Raw genomic sequence first — 21,128 nt, 5'->3', positions numbered from 1 at the left:
AACCCCTGGAAAAGGGGTTGCCCATGGTTTACTGAATGTATTCCTAGTGAAGAAACCAGGAGAGCCAGAGGGGTGGGGGACAGGGCTTGCTGCTTTCATATTGGTGCGTGCCTGGTTGAAGAACAAAAATAACAAAGTGGGACCGGTGGGAGGGGATGCATCAGGGAAGGTCAGGGGGTCTCTAGCTTATCTCCCTTTGGTGCAGAAATGCAAAAGAAAGGGAAGGGGGGAGCCAATTGCTGTATCATTTCACACTACTAGGTCCCAAAGGGGAGGCAGGAGGGAACTCTCCTTTGTCCTGGTGTGTTTCACATGTGACGAATACGCAGTGTTGGGGGGGTTGGAAGCATAAGTATTCTAAGCAGGACATGTAGTCAATAAGAGGCGTCCAGAGGCACAGGAACCTTTTATCTGTGTGAGACAGTTGGTGTGTGATCTGCTCCATAGCAATGATGTGCCGAAGTTGTGTAAACCATGGTGCTGTTAAGGGGGCTAGGGGAGACCTCCAAGCTCGAGCTATAGGCTTCATAGCTGCAACCGTCATATGAAGTATGAGATACCAGTCCTGTGAGTCATTGCGGCCAGTTATGTGGGGCGGATACCCAAAATGATTGTGTGATAATCTGCTGTTAAAGGGTAGCTCAAAGGGCCCTGGATGTGACTCAAGACCTCCTTCAAAAAAAGATTAGAGAACGGCATGCCCTCCATATGTGGTGATAGTCCCCCTTCTGTTCTCCACATCGCCAACTCATGGCGGAGCCCATAGGGAAAACTCATGGCGGAGCCCACAGGGAAACAGGCTGAGGTGCAGTGACAATGGAGCGATGCCTTATAGGCTGCCTCTTGCTGAGAGAAGCTTCCATGTGTACTCAGGATCTCTATCCAGAGCATCTTCCGCTGTTTCTGAGTAATGTCAGGAGCATTGTCCGGGGCCTATTTAGAAAATTATGGATAGTGGGGAAGGAGGCAGGATTGTTGTACAACATTGTATGCCCTGGACACCAGACCGTGGATTCCCTCAAAACTGCGCACTGGCTGTTCGAAAGTGGTGGGAGGCAGCCTCTGAACTGGAAAGGTGGAGGTAAAATTATTTCTTACACTGGTCGAATGGCTTGACAAGCGGGCCCTGAAATAGGTCCAGTAGGAGTCTGCCCTCGCACTAAACCAGACGGGGAAGAAATCCTGGGGGAGGGTGGGAGTGAAGTTGGGGTTCCGCGCAGTTGGAGTGTTTGGGGCTTGGAAAGTAGTTGGTCCCTTTCCACTAGCCAATTTGTCCCAAATCTCCAGTACTGAATGTGTCGGGAGTAGCAAAATTAGGCACTGCGCTGTCGATGTTGCTTTGGAAGCCAGGAGAGGTCCATGTGTACCAGTGTTTCTCGCTCTCTCCTACCACCCATTCAGAGATGTAGCGCAGTGGGCAGCCCAATAATGATCCTGGAGATTTGGGCAGCTAAGCGTACCCTGGCTCCTCAGGAGCTCAAGGAGTGCAGCAGAAACAAGGGAATGTCTCCCCTTCCAGAGGAACGAGCAAAGGTCCCCCTGCAGTCCTGTGATATTGTCAGTGGGGATGGGTGGGCAAGACTGGAATAGATATAGGAGCTGGGGGAAGACGTTCATTTGTACCACATTGATGCGGCCTTCCCACGATATGCGGATCGGTCTCCTGTGCTGAAGGTCTTCAAGTATCGCTTACATTAGTGTGGTCAGTTAGCCTGTGTCCAAGGGGCCATAGAGTTCGTTATTGTAAGGCCTAAGTATCGATTAGTGTGAGATGACCACTGGAATGGGGGTGAGCACCTGTAGGCGGTGGAGTTGCTCTTTGGGAGAGTGAGGCTGAGTGCCTGTGACTTTGCCAGGTTAATCTTGTACCCAGATACATACATACTCATAGGTCTGTAGCGCCTTGGCTACAGCAGGAAGGGAAGTGTCTAGTTCTGTGAGGGCTCGAAGAAGCTCATCTGCGTACAGCAGTACTTTGTGGTCTTGTCCCCCAAAAGGGATACCACTTATGTCAGTTGATCTATGTAGATGATTAGCAAGTGGCTTCACCATGAGATCAAACAACATGGGGGACAGGGGACAACCCTACTGGGTGCCCCGCAACAGATGGAAGGAACGAGTTGTCTGGCCATCAATTCGAATGGAGACAGTGGGTTTCAAGTATGAGGCCATGATCTTTCTGACCATGACTGAGCCTAGTCCTGTTTTCAGGAGGACTGCTCGCAGGAAGGCCCAGCTCACCCGGTCAAAAGCCTTCTTGGCATCAATGGAGAGGAGAAGGGCAGGGATAGCATGCCGTTGGGCCTTATTGACTAGGTGAGTGAGGCATCATACATTTTCCAATCCCTGCCGGTGCCGTATGAACCTGACCTGGTCGGGATTTATTAACCTGGGTAGGAGGGTTTCTAGGCGGTTGGCCAACATCGTTGTGTAAAGCTTTGCACCAGTATTCAAAAGGGTAATTTGGTGATATGATGACCAGAGTGAAGGGTCCTTGCTCGGCTTGGGAACACGTGTAATTTTGTCATTAGACATAGTAGGTGTGAGGCCTCTGGCATGAGTGAATGAGTTTAAAAGCTTGAGCAGGTGATCTTGAAGCTGTGGCAAGAAAGCAATGTAAAAGGACGGGGTAAGGCTTCTGCTGGGACAGGCAACTGAGCAGAGTTTCTCCAGGTCTCGGGTCATAAACAGTTGTAATGATTGCCAGGGACAGTTCTGGAGGTACTCTATCTTAGTTGTATCCTCTCCCCCAGAGTAATAAAGAGATTGGTAGAAGGACTGAAAAGCCTCCTGCTTGTCCGCTTCTCTTATAGCCCTAGTAGATTCGACGGTGTGGATTTTGGCAGTGTGGGACCTAGCATTTTGGTAGCTCAGCCTTTGTGCCAGTAGAGAACTTTCCTTGTCCCCATCCTCATAATATTATTTTTTTAGGGCGAGGAGGGAGCGCTCCACCTAGTTGACCTGATGTGCCCGAGGCTGGCCCCTTAGAATAGCCAGTTGTCGCTTTGCTCTCAGTGTTGGACGCTGCTCATCAATGTGCTCTAGGGAGAGATTGTCATCTTTGAGCTTCGCTTCAGATAGGCGCGCCTCTCGAGCCCTGGCTATGGAGATGTAGGACATCACTCCGCGAATAGTGGCTTTAAACCCATCCAAAGTACGTGGAGGGTAGTGTCTGGCAATGAATTATGCAAAAACAACAGTTGATGGACAGAATGCAGAACAATGTCATACATTCACCCCAGTACAGAGATCTGGGCCTAAATCCATTGTTTTTTTGCTCACCGTGCCATTCCAGTTTGAACCTAGCCATATGCAAATCAGTCTTGACCCTGTGCCCCATGGGAACAGTCCAGCCCGAACTCCCAAGCCAGGTCCTCCCTGGACTGGAAATCAGCATCCTAGGACCGGTTTCGGGCTTTCAGCCCTCATCAGCCAGGATAGCTTGATTCCAGTGGCATGGAGAGCACGGAACTAACGTCTGAGCATACCCCTCCCACTCTGGGTGCTGGTGTGCCCTCTGGGAGTCGTGGAAATCAGAGTCCTCTGGTCTCTGACAAAGACTCCTTTCCACATCAGTCTTCTTGAGCTGAGGGCAATTTGCTTCCTATTGAAAACTTTCCTTCCTTCCATCAAAGAGAAGCTGGTGCAGGTGTTCATGTACAGTACTATTGCCATGTGGTATTGCAACAAGCAGTGCAGTATGAGGGTGTGAAGCCCTTGGCAGGAGGCGGTGTGCTTCTGGACATCGCTGGAATGTCAGGATGTTTTCCTGGTCATATAGCACCTGGCGGATCTCTAAATGATAGAGCTGGAGAACTCCGACGTCAATGCCTAGCAGACCTTGAATGACATCTGCATCCGGTGCTGGCTAAAGGCCTATTTGAGGACTTGGAAGAAACATAGCTAGATCTATTCGCCACCCCACAGAACACGCATTGTCAGCACTTCTGCGTGCTGGAGTTTTCAAAGCGGCTCATGGAGATGCTTACCAACTAGGCTGGATATGGGACTGCTATACTTCTTCTGTCTATACCTCTACTCCCCTTAGTTCTGAGAAAACCTAGAAACATCTGTGCCCAAGTCATCCTCGTGACTCCTTATTGGGCGAAGAGAGTATGTTATCCAGAACTCCTGAGCTTATGCATCTGTTCTCTGATGAGGCTGCCCTTCCAGGAGGCTTTACTTTCTCAACAACAGAGGAGGGTTCTGCACCTAAACCTATGCACACTCCACCTTCATGCATGGGTATTGAGCGATGACTGTTGAGGGTCTTTGATCTTCCTCCCGAAGTCTTTGACATCATCCTGACAGCCTGGCGTCCTTCAGCAAAAACAGTATACGCCTGCTGTTGCGACAAGCTTGTGGTATGGTGTGCTCACTTTCTGCTCTACTGTCCGAAATATTGTTGTTTGCTTTGTCTTTAGCCCGGCAAGGACTTGCTGTGGGCACTGGTAAGTGGTAACTTTTAGCCATCTTGCCTTTTTTGCGGTCGCCTGTTGTGACACTTTTTTCTGCAGCATATGTTCCCTCCCAGTCTTTTCATTCTGACCCCAATGGGACCATAATTTGGTTTTGACCTACCTCCCTCTTCAAACCCATGAATAGTTGTTCTCCCAGACTCCTGACACTCAAGACAGTTTTTATTGGTGGCCATCACATTGGCCAGGCGGGTCGGCGAACTACAGGCTCTTTCTGTTCAACCTTCATACCTCAGCTTTTACCTGGACAAGCTGGTTCTCCAAACACGTGCATCTTTTAGGCCAAAGGTTTTGACCTTCTTTCATGTCAGCAAAAATATCACATTGCTGACTTTGCTGCGCCTCATACCTTCAAGCTGGAAGACAGAATCCACCACCTGGACCCTAAGAGGCTGTATCCTTTTTTTATAGACCATACCAAATAGCATCAAGTGGAGGACCAACTCTATGTAGTATTCATTTGACCAAAGAAAGGGAAGGCATTGTAGACACTAGACCTTCTCCAGATGGACAGTACTCTGCATTAGGATCTGCTACTCTTTGGCCAGCAAACAACAACTGTGTGCTCCCTCCACCCAAGGCAACGCTGTGCATACTGTTTTAGCTTGCGAAGTCCCTGTCCTGGATATCTGTCAGGCTGCTACGTGATCATCCCTGCACACGCTTACAAAACACTTACGCCTGACTAATCAGTTGCCCATTCTGTCCTCCAGGCCTTTTTGGTTTAAGCCAGTTTGCAGTCTCACCTCTGGGGAGGTATTGCTTATCTATTCTGAGGGAAAGAATCTGCAACTAAAAGCTTCTATCAGAAAATAAGTTACTTACTTAGTAAACACCTTAACTGTAAGGAATTTTATCTGGTTGTAGATTTCTTACCGATCCTCCCCATTCTTCGAACTGACGTTCCCCACCTAAAAAGGTCTTAGTAGGCCTTAATAATCTCCATACTGGTCATCATCCTTCTGCCATGGCTCCGTACTCCTGGGTTGGAAAAAGTCACAAACTGAAGTCTGCGCACACTGTTGGCGCCTATCTAGGCCCAACGCACGTCATATCCGGCTCGGAACGCACCTATGATGCAGTACCATTTGACCCACCTACTAGCGTGCAGGAATAGTGCTCAAGATTTTCCAGACCCAGTCTGATGCCTGGGCAATGTTCTAATGTAAGGAAAGTCTGTACCATATAATGCATTACCAAAGGTAAGTAACTTCTTTGCGATCTTATAAATACTTTGTCATAACACGACACAATCATGTATTTCTCAGTTCCATTTTGCTCATTACCCTCAGCCCAACCTTCACCATCATTTGAATCACCCTACTTTGTGTCAATATTGGACGGTGGGAGATTTATCTAGAGTTGTCAGTGGGGGAGTTCGGGTCGGATAAACAGACTCGGAGGCTGTATATAGTCGGCCAGTCGGCGGCTTTTATTCAAAGTTTCAGTGGTTTGACCAAATGATGTTCTTGGGGGACCTTCGGCTTTCTTCCGGGTCTCTTTTTTCTCGTGCGGTTCCTCATCTTCAGGTGGCTTCCTTTCTTCCTGTCTTCTCGTGGGTCGATGAATTTCCCACGAAGGCTCAGAAGAGAAAATGAAACAAGGAGCTGTAAGTCCCCTCCTAAACAACATGCCCGTAGGCAGTGTTGTGTCAGTCACCACACCCGTTCAGTGTTCGGGGAATGTCGTAAGACAGGACAGGTGGTTCTAGTGTGGGTAGGGGAAGTTGTGATGAGGGCAGGTCCGTGCAGTATTGTGCACTTTAAAAAAAAAGGAAGGGAATAAAGGTCCAGGATATCCCCAGAACCCCTAATCGATAACCAATTGGGAAAAAAGATAAGTGAGGGATGGGGTCATACAGTAAAAGAAATTTGTGCCACACACTCGTGCCCCCCCCCCCCTTATGTCATCCACCTCCCGCCTCCCCGGTCCCTTTCTCCCCTGCCCGTGGTTACTCGCCAGCTCTGCCGCAACTCTCCCGAGTTGCAGCTCCTCTCCAGCCTCCTCCTGTGGGGACCACCACTCTTCACACCACTACTTGTCTTCTTCTCTGGTTTCTTCTTCTTCCTCCCTCGATTCTACGACCTTCTCCTCTGCTTCGCAACTCCTTCTACTCCCCGGCCCAATTGCGCCCTTCGTCGTGGAATTCGGTCCTTTTCGCCTCCTGCTGATAAGTACTTCCGGTGTTAATCCAGGGTCACGAGCATCTCGTTCCTGTATGGGCAGAGGACAGGGGGGTGGGGTTACCATTACGGAGGACGTTGCGATGGGTCTCTTATTCTGCGATGCGGTCACCACAGCTAATCCATCACCGATAATATGGCGTGTCATCCAAGGCAAAAGGCGTGTCCTGATCGGCACCCTCTCACATCCCCTCTCCCTTGTTGTCCTTCCAGTATGGGTGTCTTCACGAGGATAACGACAGAAAGTCTACATTCACCTGTTCAGTTCCTTTTCGGTGTTTGGTTTGGAATCTGTAGGGCTGTAAGGATAAGAACCAACGTAACACCCTTTCGTTATTCCATTTGTTGCATGCCAACCATTCTAAAGGGGCATGGTCCGTATATACGGTGAATTCACGTCCCTCCAGGTAATACTTCAAGGAGTCAATGGCCCATTTTATAGCAAGGGCTTCTTTTTCGATGACTGCGTAGTTTCTTTCCCGGGGTACAATTTTCTACTTATATAGTATGGGTTTCTCTTCCCCCTGTCTGTTTCTTTGGGATAGGACTGCCCCCAACCCTTGGTCTAAGGCATCAGCCTGTAGGACGAAGGGTAATGTGTAATCGGGGCCAGCTAACACTGTGTCTGAGGTCAGGGATGCCGTCAGTGTCAACGCGAAATCCTTTCCAGCCCGACTTGCTGCTGGGATTACACCGGATCCATTCCTTGTAGCGACCACGATTTATCCAGGTCCTGCCCGCTCTTCTTTATCGATTCACCCGATCGCTTTGGCCCTCTGAGACATCCAACTCCGGCGCTCTGACCTGCTTTTTCACAAATCTGCCCCAGAAGGCGCCTGCTCGCTTCTCCTTTCTGGATTTACTTCACCGATTCACAATCCCGCCGTGCCTCGGCTCCCTACCACCAGCACCACAACTACAGACAACCTTGTCCTGATGACGATCCCAAACAACTGAGATCGAAACGCCGTCGACTCTACAGCGTAATAATAGGCGCATTCTCTACTATGGCGGCTTTTAAATCATGATTTGATTTTATAAGTCACTTGATTTGTCTTCTCCACTCATCCACTCACTGTATGATACTTTCACCTATGTCCACATTGCGCCGCTCACGCTGTCCACCTTATCACTTGCGTCGCCACAGTTCACTTGTACATATTTGACCACCAAGTGCATATCTGGTTGTCATATGATTTGTCTAAATACAGTGCTGCTATAACTGTATAAATATGACTTTGCATAATAATTCTTCTCAAATATAAGATGAATAAAAACACAAGACCAATTGAATAACAGTATCCTTTATTTTCGTTCTTGTAATGCTTTCAGCATACATACGTAATTGTCTACCAAGTATTACCTGTTGGGATATTGTACTTTGTTTTACCTTCAGTGTCTCAAAGGCATGGGATACTTCGGGGCTGGGGTCCTTCAACCTAGCTTCGATCTTTACTGTTTTATGCAACAGGCCCGTGAGAGGGGCTGCTCTCTGGGAGAACCGTGGTATGTACCTCCAATAGTACCTGATAACCATAAAAAGGCACGAAGGTCTCTTGCAGAACGTGGAAAGGGTATTTGGGATATAGCGGCCAATTTGTTGTTTTGGGGTCGAATGACACCTTCTCCCAATAGGTATCCCATGTATCTCACTGTTTGTGTGGCGAAAGGACTCGTGGCAGGGTTAATTTTAAGACCATGACCTCCCAAAGCCTGGACCACTTTGTATACGTGTGTCAGGTGTTGTTCCCATGTCTCACTGTAGATGACAAAATCATCTATGTAAGCCCCAGCATATCTATCATGGGGTTGTAGAATAAGATTCCTGGCCCGCTGAAAGGTAGCTGGTGCTCCGTGACCCGAAGGGTAACACCAAGAATTGAAACAAGCAGTCGAGGGTAGATAACGCTGTTTTCTCTCTGTCTTTGGCTCTCAGGGGGATTTGCCAGTACCCTTTGCACAAATCAAGGGTACTGATATATTTGGCTCTCCCTATCCATTCAATCATCTTGTCTACCCTTGGGAGGGGGTAGGTGTCGAACTCAGAGATTTTATTTACCTCCCGGAAGTCGATGCAAAATCGTACCGAGCCATCCAGCTTCGGTACGAGAACGATGGGTGAGTTCCACTCACTCGCAGATGGTTCTATAATACCCATCTGTAGCATCTGTTCCACCTCGTCTCGGATGGTGTTCCTACGGGCCTCTGGGACGGAGACGTACTTTGTTCCCTGGAATGGTTTTAATAGAGTGTTCTACTAATTTATTTATTTATTTTTAAAATTTGTAAAGCGCATCATATGCCCTTGGGCGTCTTGGCGCTAAGACTCACTGGTAACCTCAAAAAACTCAATTTACAGTTTTAGTCATGCAGATAATACATGTGGTCTTCCAGGGGGTCAGAGAGAATATATCCTGTAGGGGCAGTGGGGTATTGACTAGTCCGTCCTTTAAGTAGGAGGGTAGCTCCTCATCATTACATTGGCAGTATAAGGGAGTGTGTTTTCCTACGTTCCCGACCAAGGACGGAAGGGGTCCCTCCTATTGTTTCCGAAGATTAACATGATATATCTGGGAGGTTCCCCTGTTCTTATCGAGCTCCAGTCTATAGGTAACAGGTGTTACTTGCTCTAGTACAATATAGGGGCCTTGCCATTGTCCTAACAGCTTATGGTCTGAGTAGGCCATCATAAGTAATTCTGCACCCCCCCTACTGCAAAGGACCTATTCTTTGTCTTTTTATCACATTGCACTTTTTAGGCTTCCTGTGCTTTCTTCATATTATTCCGGACTATGGTTCGTATCTGTTCAATATGGGTTTTAAGATTTGCTACATTACTAGAAGTTTGGTATTATTTGGCTCTGTCTCCCATATGTCGTGGACAATGTCTAATAATGATCGGGTTGGTGGCCATCGAGTAGTTCAAATGGGGAATACCCTGTGCTTTTCTGAGTTTTGCAACGGATCGCATATAAAGCCAGGGGTAACATGCTTCCTACCGCTTAGATTCAAGAGCAAGGATTTTTTTTTTAATGTGGCCTTAAGGGTAGCGTTGTAGTGCCCAACTAGACCATCCTTTTGGGGATGGTATGCCGCACGTCGTATTTGTTTGATACTCAACTGGGTACACACTTGTTTCATTAACTTCTATACGAACAGGATTCCTTGATCCGTCAGGATCTCTTTGGAAATCCTACTCGGAAAACACAGTTATCATAGCTTTAGCGATGCTAGAGGCATCTGGGTGTCTAAAAGCTATAGCTTCCGGAAAACGGGTAGCGTAGTACACTAAGACCAATACATAACGGCACCAGCTACTTGAAGGCAACAACGACCCTATAATATCCATTCCAATCCTACAAAAGGGCTAATCTATTGTGGATAATGGATGTAAAGGGGCTCTGGGTGGCCTATATCTGCTGTTATTTTGACATATGGACATTCACAACCATATATTTTTACTTGTCTATATATACCAGGCCAATAGAACTTCTCCAATATCAACTGCTCTGTTTTCTCCTCCCCGAAATGTCCACCCAATAAATGACTTTGGGCCAAATAGAGGACTTTTTCCCGGAATGGAGTGGGGATCTCCAACTGGGGGTTACCAGTGGACTCTGCTTTTCTGTATAATAGGCCGTTTTTGATAAAAAAAAGTATGGACATACATGTAGAGGGTCTTCATTTTTCAGGGCTCTGTTCCAGGTTTCTTGTAAGACTGGGTCCTCTCTCTGTGCTGCGTGGAAGTTTCTGTCATTCTCCCACGAATTTTCTTCTATCTGGGCTCGGAAGGCAGATATGGGTTTTCCTTTCTCTCTCCGTTTTTGGCTTTTCGTTTTTCCTGGCTTTGGAGGGCGGCCATTCTGGATTTTCATCCTGGGAAAAGGGAGCAACGGCCCACCATTCCTTCTCGTCCGGAGTTGATTCCATGGGTAATTCAGGTAGATGTGGATAATCATTCCCCAGTATGATCTGTTCTGGCAGTGGAGGAATGAGACCAACTTTTAAATTAGACCGGGGGTCAGTAGCATGTTGTATGCGTACATGAATAGTGAGGCATAATTTTGTGTCCCCATGGACACAATGTATGTATAAGGTACAATTAATTATCCCCAACTCGTGTTCAAGATCCTGTGGACGTGTAACGCTTTGCCGACATCCTGTATCAGCTTGTGCTGTCATGGGCTGCCCATTCACAGTTATGCCACATATGTAAGGGGGTGGTTGTTTATTTTGGGAGAGACAGCAATAATTTGTTCTGGATAAGAAGGTGAGCAACCCAATATACCCTTGCGGGCTCGGGCAGAGTTTATTATAATGAAAAATGGCCAGCAAGGGGTTTTATTGTTTTATAATTTTTCAGCACTGTTAGGACCTGTTTTGGAACAATCAAAGTACCTAAACCTGAGATTAATCAGTGGCTGTCCTATGTTATTCAATTATAAAAGGAGTTCCTGAAAATAAGAACAAAAGATGTTACCACACTAACATCATATGTACAATAAATGATCAATAAAATACAAGAAACCAGGATTTTGTGTTGTCTGAAAATTATTATTTAAGTTCAAGGCAAAAAATATATATTTATGTACACTAGGATGAGCATTCATGTAGGGTAGGGTACATACATAGATATAACTTGGATATTCAAGGTATTGGTTATTTCTCCTTTAACATATCCAAATATTGAGTCCAGACTGCTTAAGCACAGTAATTAATTGATTTCAACTAAAAATCAGAAGAAAATCAAAAGATGACATGAAACAAAACGTGCAGAGTTGGACTAAACAAGTCGACGTTTCGGTCTTTTTTGAAGTTTTCTTAAGACCATCATCAGGACAAAATTAGTAGTATATACAATTGATGACCCTTTTGAAATCAAGAGCACGTCAGTTAAAGTTCAAGACGGCAGCAGCACCTTCAATTGTGGCGTAGAAATCAGGCAAAGAAATAAATCATTTGTGCCCAGAATACACTCGTATTGAATACAGTGGTGCAGTCTACAATTTCTGGCGGATTGTCCAAGTTAAGTTAATTTCCAAATCACTTGAGTGTTTTTTAAATCTCGCGCCAAGAACCGTCAAACGAGTCCGGTCAACAAACCTTGACCGGACTCGTTTGACGTTCCTTGGCGCGAGATTTAAAAAACACTTAAGTGATTTGGAAATTGACTTAACTTGGACAATCCGCCAGAAATTGTAGACTGCACCACTGTATTCAATACGAGTGTATTCTGGGCACAAATGATTTATTTCTTTGCCTGATTTCTACGCCACAATTGAAGATGCTGCTGCCATCTTGAACTTTAACTGACGTGCTCTTGATTTCAAAAGGGTCATCAATTGTATATACTACTAATTTTGTTCTGATGATGGTCTTAAGAAAACTTCAAAAAAGACCGAAACGTCGACTTGTTTAGTCCAACTCTGCACGTTTTGTTTCATGTCATCTTTTGATTTTCTTCTGATTTTTAGTTGAAATCAATTAATTACTGTTCTTAAGCAGTCTGGACTCAATATTTGGATATGTTAAAGGAGAAATAACCAATACCTTGATTATCCAAGTTATATCTATGTATGTACCCTACCCTACATGAATGCTCATCCTAGTGTACAAAAATATATATTTTTTGCCTTGAACTTAAATAATAATTTTCAGACAACACAAAATCCTGGTTTCTTGTATTTTATTGATCATTTATTGTACATATGATGTTAGTGTGGTAACATCTTTTGTTCTTATTTTCAGGAACTCCTTTTATAATTGAATACCATAGGACAGCCACTGATTAATCTCAGGTTTAGGTACTTTGATTGTTCCAAAACAGGTCCTAACAGTGCTGAAAAATTATAAAACAATAAAACCCCTTGCTGGCCATTTTTCATTATTATAAGCAATAATTTGTAGCAATGCCTATCTCAATTGATTCATCCTTCTGTGGACAAAAGCGAGCTATGTGACCCAGTCCGCTGCAGTTAAAACATTGAGGTCCGGGTGTAGGAGCTCTAAACCCAGGAGGTCCAGGGGCCCTGAACACAGGAGGACCTGGGATGATTGTAACAGGGTCGGATGCCGGGGAGGTCGATGAACCCCGCTTGTCCCTGCTCTCCAAGGGGTTTCTTCCTGTTCCTTTTGTGCATCTTGTGCTCTGCTGTAGGCGCTAGCGATCTCCCCTTCTGTCTCTAGGGTGAGGTGTGTGTGTTGTCTGACCCATCTTTGAATGGGAAGATGGAGTGAAGATAGGTACTGTTGCAAGTATACTTTAGCCATGATGTCTTCTTTGGTGGCGTTGGCTGGTTTCAACCAACGGTCGGCCATATCCCTCACTTAAAAATATAGGGCTCTGGGGGTTTCTTGAGGGCCCTCTTTGATTTGTCTGAGCCTCAACCTGAATGTTTCGTCATCGACACCTAGTCGTTCCATGATGCACTGTTTTATTTCTGCATATGGGGTCACTCCCAGGATGTTTGCCACTTGATAGGAGGCTTGAAGCTCCCCGGACAGTAAAGATCCTAGATATTGCCCCACTTACCTGCTGGCAATGCTGCTGCCAGGGCCATCCTTTCGAAGTTGTGGAAGAAGTATTCAGGGTCTTCTCCGCTAACATATTTCTGTAGGATTACTGATGGAAGTGTACTCGGTCCCCTTTGTTGTGGGAGGGCATCTGCGAGCTTCCCCATTACGGTGTCATGAGAATGGCCTTGTTTGTTGATGACTTGTTGCAGTTTCCCCGGTCTTCTTCCTCCACCGTGAGGAACTTCTCCATCGCCTTCCCCAAACTCTCTTGGCTCTCTGCCATTCGGGCGATTACAGCCTCCATGTCTCTGGCAAATCCCACTTCTGACGCCAACTGTGGGAGTGCTGTCCGGATAAACAGACGTGGAGGCTGTATATAGTTGGCCAGTCTGTGGCTTTTATTCAAGGTTTCAGCGGTTTGAGCAAATAATGTTCTTGGGGGACTTTCGGCTTTTTTCCGGGTCTCCCTTTTCTCGTGAGGTTCTTCGTCTTCGGCTGGCTTCCCTTTGGTTCGGTCTTCTCCTGGGTCAATGGATCTCCCACGGAGGCTCTTAAGAGGAAATAAAATAAGGAACGGTCAGTCACCTCCTAAACAAAAAGCCCATAGGCAGTGTTGTGGCGGTCACCACACCCATTCGGTGTTCGGGGAATGTCGGAAGGCAGGACAGGTGGTTCTAGTGTGGGTGGGGGAAGTTGTGATGAGGGCAGGTCAGGGCAGTATTGTGCATTTAAAAAAAAAAGGAGGGAATAAAGGTCTAGGATATCCCGAGAACCCCCAATCAACAACCAATCGGGAAAAAAGATACATGAGGGATGGGGTCATACAGTAAAAGAAATCTGTGCTACACACTCGTGCCCCCCCCCCCTTTTATCGACCACCTTCCCACTCCCTCTCTCCCCTGCCTGTGACCGGCTCCGCCGCAACTCTCCTGAGTTGCGGCTGCTCTCCAGCCTCCTCCTGTGGGGACCACCACTCTTCACACTACTTCTCTGGTTTCTTCTTCTTCCTCCCACGATTCAACTACCTTCTCCTCTGTTTCGCAACTCCTTCTCCTCTCTGGCCCATTCGCGCCCTTCCTCGTGGGATTTGGCCCTTTTCGCCTCCTGCTGAGAAGTACTTCCTGTGTCAATCCCTCCTCCTTCTGCCGCGGGGTCACAAGCGTCTCGTTCCTGTATGAACAGAGGACAGGGGATGGGGTTACCCTCACGGAGGACGTTGCGATAGGGCTCTGATTCCGCGATGCAGTCACCAGCGGTAATCCATCACCGCTAATATGGCGGGTCATCCCAGGCAAAAGGCCTGTCCTTATCGGCACCCTCTCACAGTCAGGCTTACACAGTACACTCCATTTCCTGTGACTGCGATGTTTGATACCGGAAGTACATTCAGCTTCTAGAAATTCAGCGTTTGTAAGGAGAGATGATAAACCACAAGCCCTAGAAAGAAGTGTGCTGTGCGCTAATGAGCAAGTAATTTGGTCATACGATCATTCTGTGCACAGCTATCTAGGGTAATCCCTATAGTTCAAGTCTGAAATTGATCTGCTCCTTTCTGCCTTTATCATGCTCGTCCTAAGTTATGAATTTGGTTGATCGCCACTATATATTCCCCGTTGACACGAATCAGTGAACCACTAACTTGGATTCTGTAGTCAAAAACTGTCTTTCTAATTCCTCCAACTTGCACAATAAACCCACAGTTGTGTTACCAATATCTCACAGTGGACACTCCAAATTCCAATGTGGTTGGGCCTGTTATTCCTTCATCACTTTGCTAGAAACTTTGTTTCGATTAGTAGGCAGGCTATGGTGGCAAACTGCAGTAATAACTATCACTTAAATATGAGCTTTACATATATATTTGGTAATGCAATAATGTGTCCCAAAACTTTAGATGGACAGCTAATGGAAATGCGCACACTTTGATATCAAGAAATGTATTTTACTTGTTGGAAGATGAACATAAATCCCCAGAACACATTTCTTTGTTCGTATATAACAGCTTTTCAATTTTATGAAACATATATTTGGTGTCCAGATATCATCCTGGCATGTTCATTAAGTAAATGCCTACATTATCATCACTTGTGGATAGTTTCATCTTGGCATGCTGCCCATGTATCAGGGTCTCATGCCAAGGATGCCCATCATATGTCAAGTATTACTACTCTTACTCCAGGGCCCATATTATACCTGGTGTAGGCCCCATCATGCCATTAGAATCATAATCTTCACGGTATTACCACTGTTATGTCAGGAGCACCATTATACCAGGGTAAAGAACAGGCATGCACTGTATCCCACAATATGCCAAGAATATTGCCTCTGTGCCGTGCCAGCATTATACTAGGACTGGGATCATCACTGCATGGATGCCCACAATACGCCTAGAATGATACGGTTATGCCGTGACCACCTATTATAACACTTTTTGCGATGAAGGCGTGCCTCCGGCCTTTGAGTGCCTACATACAGTGTTTTTCTAGAAAGCTAAGGGTTATGGTGTAAGGCTTTAGCATTGAACGCTGGCCCATAATACATGAACAATATGTTTTCTCCTGTCACTCCAGGGGCTGGAGCTGTGCATCGCCAACTCTGAAGTAACATTGAAGAGCTCCACACCATGCAAGTGACGCAAATCCTTTGTGTTGGGGATACATAGGCGAACTGCAGGATTCCACCATAGTAACATCCTCTAGTTCGTTGTGCACTCTAACTTGCCTTCCCAGGGACACTCTGCATTATGTTAGCTGGCCCACTTTAAAGGATTGCACAGCATCCAGATCTGAACTCGGAGAAACTTAGCCATCTCTCCTATTGTCTATCTTTTGTAGATTGTGTATATTGCATTCTTTCAAGAACTCTGTCTGTAAACGTAACTTGAGTAAGTGCTGCTTTGCATAGAGAGACAATTCATAATCTATGTTTTTATGACACTGTAGGTGACAAGTGCCCACGCGATTTTAAACTCCTCATTTCCCCGATGACTGACAAGCGGGTAAGTGTAGCTAGTGAGCCACAAGTGAAGATTCATGTAATATTTCGTTGTTCAGTGTGTGTAATACCAAGTCAGACTCTGAAATTGTCCTCTAAAAGTATATGAGGTTTATATTAAGTAACTTGAGGTGATATTACATTGTACACATCAGAAAAATTATCTGCCTATGTTCAGAGATGACTAGTGTCAAAGCAGAAGCGTTCAAAGTAACATTTATTACGCTTTCATAAAACTATAAACAGACGACTACAGACTGGTATTAAGAAATCATGTTGCCAGTGTCGAACGTCCCTATTCTTTTGCCTTCTTAATAAGGTGTTTTAGCGTTTTCGCAAAGATAAAAATAATATTTAGAAGATTTGAGTTGATGCAAGGAACTGAAATGGTAAATGTGTTGCTAGTCTTTGAAAATGATACACTGTGGGAGAAACTCTGGGCTTTCGATTAACTGGAAGAAATCCGTTTTGTTTGTATTAAAGGGTGATCCCCCAGTCCCTCCTAGGAATTGTCCTATACAATTTAGTGAAGAAGGGTTTAAGTATCTGGGGATTTTTGTTACCCTAGACCTTTCAATTAGATATTCTCGAAATCTTCTGCCCCCTCTCCAACAGCTGCAGAGTGATGTCTCGAACTGGTAGAAGCTCCCTCTTTCGCTATTGGGAAGAGCGGCCCTCTTCAAAATGATGGTTCTCCCATGTTTTATTTATGTTCTGCAAAATACTTTGGATGTGGTACCATCAGGTTATTTCGTGAAATTTAAAGCCTACAGCGGAGCCTGTTGTGGAAGGGCAGGCCTCGCATTGCATTGTATAAATTGACTGTTCCGTGGTACAATGGCAGCATTTTCCTCGCGGATATCAAAAGATATTATTGGGCGGCCTATTTGGCGGCAATTAATCATTGTACATATGGTCGAGTGGATGACCCTGGCTATGCCATGGATATATGGCTTCTTCCTGGTCACAGCTATAACAGAGCCCTGTATTCTCGTCCTAATAGGGTGGCCTTAACGGGCCCCACTAAGCAGTCCGTCCATATTTAGCTTGTATCCACGGGCTCGCTGGGGTGGAGGAATAGATTGACCTTGGCTACCCCGCTATGGGACTCCGAACAGCTTGGCAAGCTGTGGAAGGCAAAAGATTTCGATAAGTGGGAACTCATAGGGATCACAGCGGTTAAAGATGTCTGGGGAAAGGGAAAGATTAAATCGTTTCAAGATATGCAGACAGAATATAACTTGCGCAATCAGAGTATTTCCGGTATGGGCAGGTTTGACACAATATTGCCCAGTGGGACGGAACCTCCAGAGATGTCCCCTCTGGAAGACAGAATATTGGATGGTCATCTCCCTGAAAAGGCGATCTCTCTGATATATAAAAAATTGATTAACCATAGGACTGACTCACTTGAGGCATTGAGAGATAAGTGAGCTCAAGATGGCATAGAACTAGACAAGGAAGATTGGCAGATAGCTGTGTCTTCTCCTAGGGAGGTCGCAATTCCTGCTCACCTGAGACTGGTCCAACTAAAAATTTTGCATAGGATTTATATTACGGGACCCAGATTGGTACATATGGGACTATCAGACTCGGGGAGGTGTAAGAGACAATGTGGTTTGGTTGGTACATTTATGCATATAATTTGGGAATGTGAACACAACACTACTTACTGGCATAGCATACATAACACTATACATGGTGTTCTTGGGGTTTCACTTCCCCCGGAGGCCAGGAGATGTTTACATAATATATGGGAACCGATTGTATGACTTAATAACTACTGCCTAAACCACGACTTCTGGAACAACGAAGGCCAAACCACGACCATTACTTAACCACTACATTTTAAACCACTACTCCCTAAACCACGAAAAAATTAGATTTATTAACACTTTTTCATTTTATGCCATTTTTTCTCTAAAATACTAGTTAATATCTGTTTACAAAAACGAGCACACTGTTCATATACTGTTCGTGATTGGAAAGCATTTACAATTGTTAAAATCAAAGCTACACTGCCATCTCCTGACATAAACCGGTAAATTAAACGTAATCCAATTTCTTCAACAACCTTAGGTGTATTAACTTAACTATTTTGAATTTAATGATCAAGTTATTTTTCTAACTATATATTTTTTTTAATCTTATTTGTGAGGGGGAGTCCCCCCACACCACCCATCTACCCATTTATACGTTTTCCTAGCATTCGTATTTGTGGGGGTAACCCCCCACACCACGATCTACCCTCAATCACCTTGTAAAAGCATGCGTCTTATTTCTTGTCGATTTGTAAAATTAGATTTAATGACACTTTTTCATTCTAAAAGTCATAGTTCCATCCTTCGTTGTTCCGTCGTTCGTGGATGTTACCTTCGTGGTTCAGCCCTCTTCGTTGTTCACTCTTCGTTGTTCCGGTAAGTCGTTGTTCATACATCGTGGTTAAGGATGTTTCCCATGGGAAACCACTGACTTGAATACTTCACAGAGGCAATGGATCACTCTTTGCTACATGATTGCCAAACGGAATATCGCTCAATTGTGGGGAGCTGAATAGCCCCCCTCCCTGGAAGGATGGGAAAATAATTTAGATTAGATTTGTTTCAATAAAAAGAAATATAAAAAAAAAGAAAATGATACACTGAGCTTTTTGATGTCTGTTAACAAGTTCATGTATGGATCACTGAAGATTTGGCAGAAAACCAGTTTCATCATTAATATTATGCACAAATATTAAGGCTAATCAAACGCGAATTTTGAATTTTAACCTCTGAAAATGGGTATGCTTTGAAATGGACTCCAAATGTGTATGCACACTTCCTACCACATATGCTATTGTAAGTTTTGTGGGATAACCTACCTGCAAAAACACTATTAATAATAAAACAACTAGACCTAACCCAAATACTCTTAGTCAAGTGCAGAAATGAAAACAGGATTTCTGCCTGTGCCCGGTTTTTGCTACCGCACCTAACTTACCTTGCCTGTTGCGGTCCCCTTCCGACGTCGCAGTAACAGCTCTGGTGGGACGAGGTTCCAGGGCTCCGAAGGATGCTTTCAAGTTGCTGCCACCGGCGCTGACACCCTAGGAGAGGACTCAAACTCCCAGAGTGCTCCCTGACAGACCCAGCTGACGCGAGAGAGGGGGAGGTGTGACCACCACACTTAAAGCGCTGCCTCTCCCACCGCGGCGCGGAACGAAGCCCGGACGAAGGGCGGGCCCGTCTGAGTCCGTCCGAGACAGGAGGAGTATGGGCTGGGCTACCCGACTAACCTTTGGATTTTCATCAGGGGGGGGGTCAGCCTAGTTCTATCACTGTTTCATCATGCCATCTGTAGGGGTTAGTCTCTTGGGCAAACGAAAATCGGGTGGAGGGGGCGGAGTAGTGGGAAACCCTTGATGCGTTCTTAACTAGGGCTGAGTCTGTGCTCATTCATGAGATTCAACTCACGGAGCGCAGGTTATCGCTAGAACCCCTACCACCAACATGATCAGGTAACCCAGCCCCCTCTACCACGCCAACACAAATAAATGCCCCTGTAGTTCCTCAAATAGGGTTACCGTGCCAGGCTACTCCCGTGTAACCTGCCCCCCCTGTTTCCATGCCAGCAAGTTTAGAAAATTCCTATAGAGCCTCTCCAGTTACTACTAGGAGTGGGAAGGCAAAACAATCTTAAGCCGGGGCGAGGGAGCAGGGGGGGAACCGCCATCAAAGAAGAGGAAAGCCCGTGCCTTAGCAAAAACACAACCCCACTTGACAGGGGATTTAACTCGGAAGGCCCCTACCCTTAGCGACTGTTCTACTGTTGACGCTATTTCTGACCCAGTACATTGTAGTAATGAAGATTATAATATTCAGCTATTGCAGAAGATTGCCTCTCTAATGGACCCCGTGATGCAGAAACTTGCTTCAATTGAAGCCAGGCTCCACAAAATAGAGCAAGGCTTCCCCAGGACTCCACTGTCTGATCATAATGTTCTAACGGGTCGCAATGTTCAATCAGGTGGCGGGGGTGTACCTTAACCGGCCGGGAGGTGGGTCAGCAAAGTTGAGAGGCTTGCAAATATCACACCTAACCCATCCAGCGAAGGTTCGGTTAATAATCAATCAAAACCCCCAATTGTCGGTGGGCCTGGCCCACATGGTGCCCCCCCCAGGCCCGAGATTGGGTAATTTGCAACTATTCCAACAACCTTTAGCAGAGAAACTACAGCCCCCAACTTCCCTGCACCTACCATCGGAAGCCACCCTTTACACTGTTGTTCTGGGGAATGTCCCGGAGCTTGGACTCAAGGCGCTGGAACATTGATCTTCCCTACGCAATAAGGCCCTTCATCTCCTAAGTATGAGAACTGGGCTAACAGAACTGTTTACAGAATTTAAAATGGTGCTCCGGGTCCCATGGGTGGGGAAGTCTCAGAAAATTCTTAGGGGGGACTATGTGGTCTTGAACTTTTGGTCAGCCAGTATGGTTCAGTATATTCTTTCGAGGGCTGGGAATCGCGTTGTTGGGGACACCATTTCTGTATTACCCTTGTTCTTTTTTTATCGACCCAACATTGACCATAGTGGTGCCAACATGAGAGGGTCTTTTTAAGCACACAGGATTTTTGAACATTCAGTCCCTGTGAGCAATTGTTTTGATGCCCTTTCTACAATGGATAACAATGACTGACTCGGCAGTGATGGTGGGCCTGTAATAACCACACCAAGCCCAATCAAGGTGTATGGGGCATTAGATTAAGGCTCCTTAATTAGAGATCTTTCTGAAAGGCCCGAACCTCAGTCCACACAGTTAGTGGGGGTTGCCAGTACTTCATTGGGCTCTTGGAACATTGCGGGGCTCTTGTCCAAAACTGAATCCAGTGCCTGGTCAACTGTTGTAGAGCAGCACGACATTTGGGTATTTCAGCAGACATGGGCCATAGAACAAGTTCATCACCCCGGGTTTCTTA

At 45.8% G+C, this 21,128-nt stretch overlaps 1 protein-coding gene across 2 annotated transcripts in view; it reads left to right on the top strand.

The window, feature by feature from the left end:
- The window catches only part of LOC147722941 (uncharacterized), a 796,795-nt gene that overhangs the window by 441,921 nt on the left and 333,746 nt on the right, over window positions 1-21,128 (top strand). For both annotated transcript variants that reach the window (XM_086965340.1, XM_086965341.1), the window contains exon 10: window positions 16,120-16,175. In XM_086965340.1, the coding sequence (XP_086821466.1) occupies window positions 16,120-16,175 (56 nt within the window). The remainder of the gene's footprint in view (window positions 1-16,119; window positions 16,176-21,128) is intronic.

The sequence above is a fragment of the Lissotriton vulgaris genome, chromosome 4_1, assembly GCF_964263255.1.
Source record: "Lissotriton vulgaris chromosome 4_1, aLisVul1.2, whole genome shotgun sequence".
Lineage (NCBI taxonomy): Eukaryota > Metazoa > Chordata > Amphibia > Caudata > Salamandridae > Lissotriton > Lissotriton vulgaris.
This window is presented reverse-complemented; position numbering and strand designations above follow the sequence as displayed.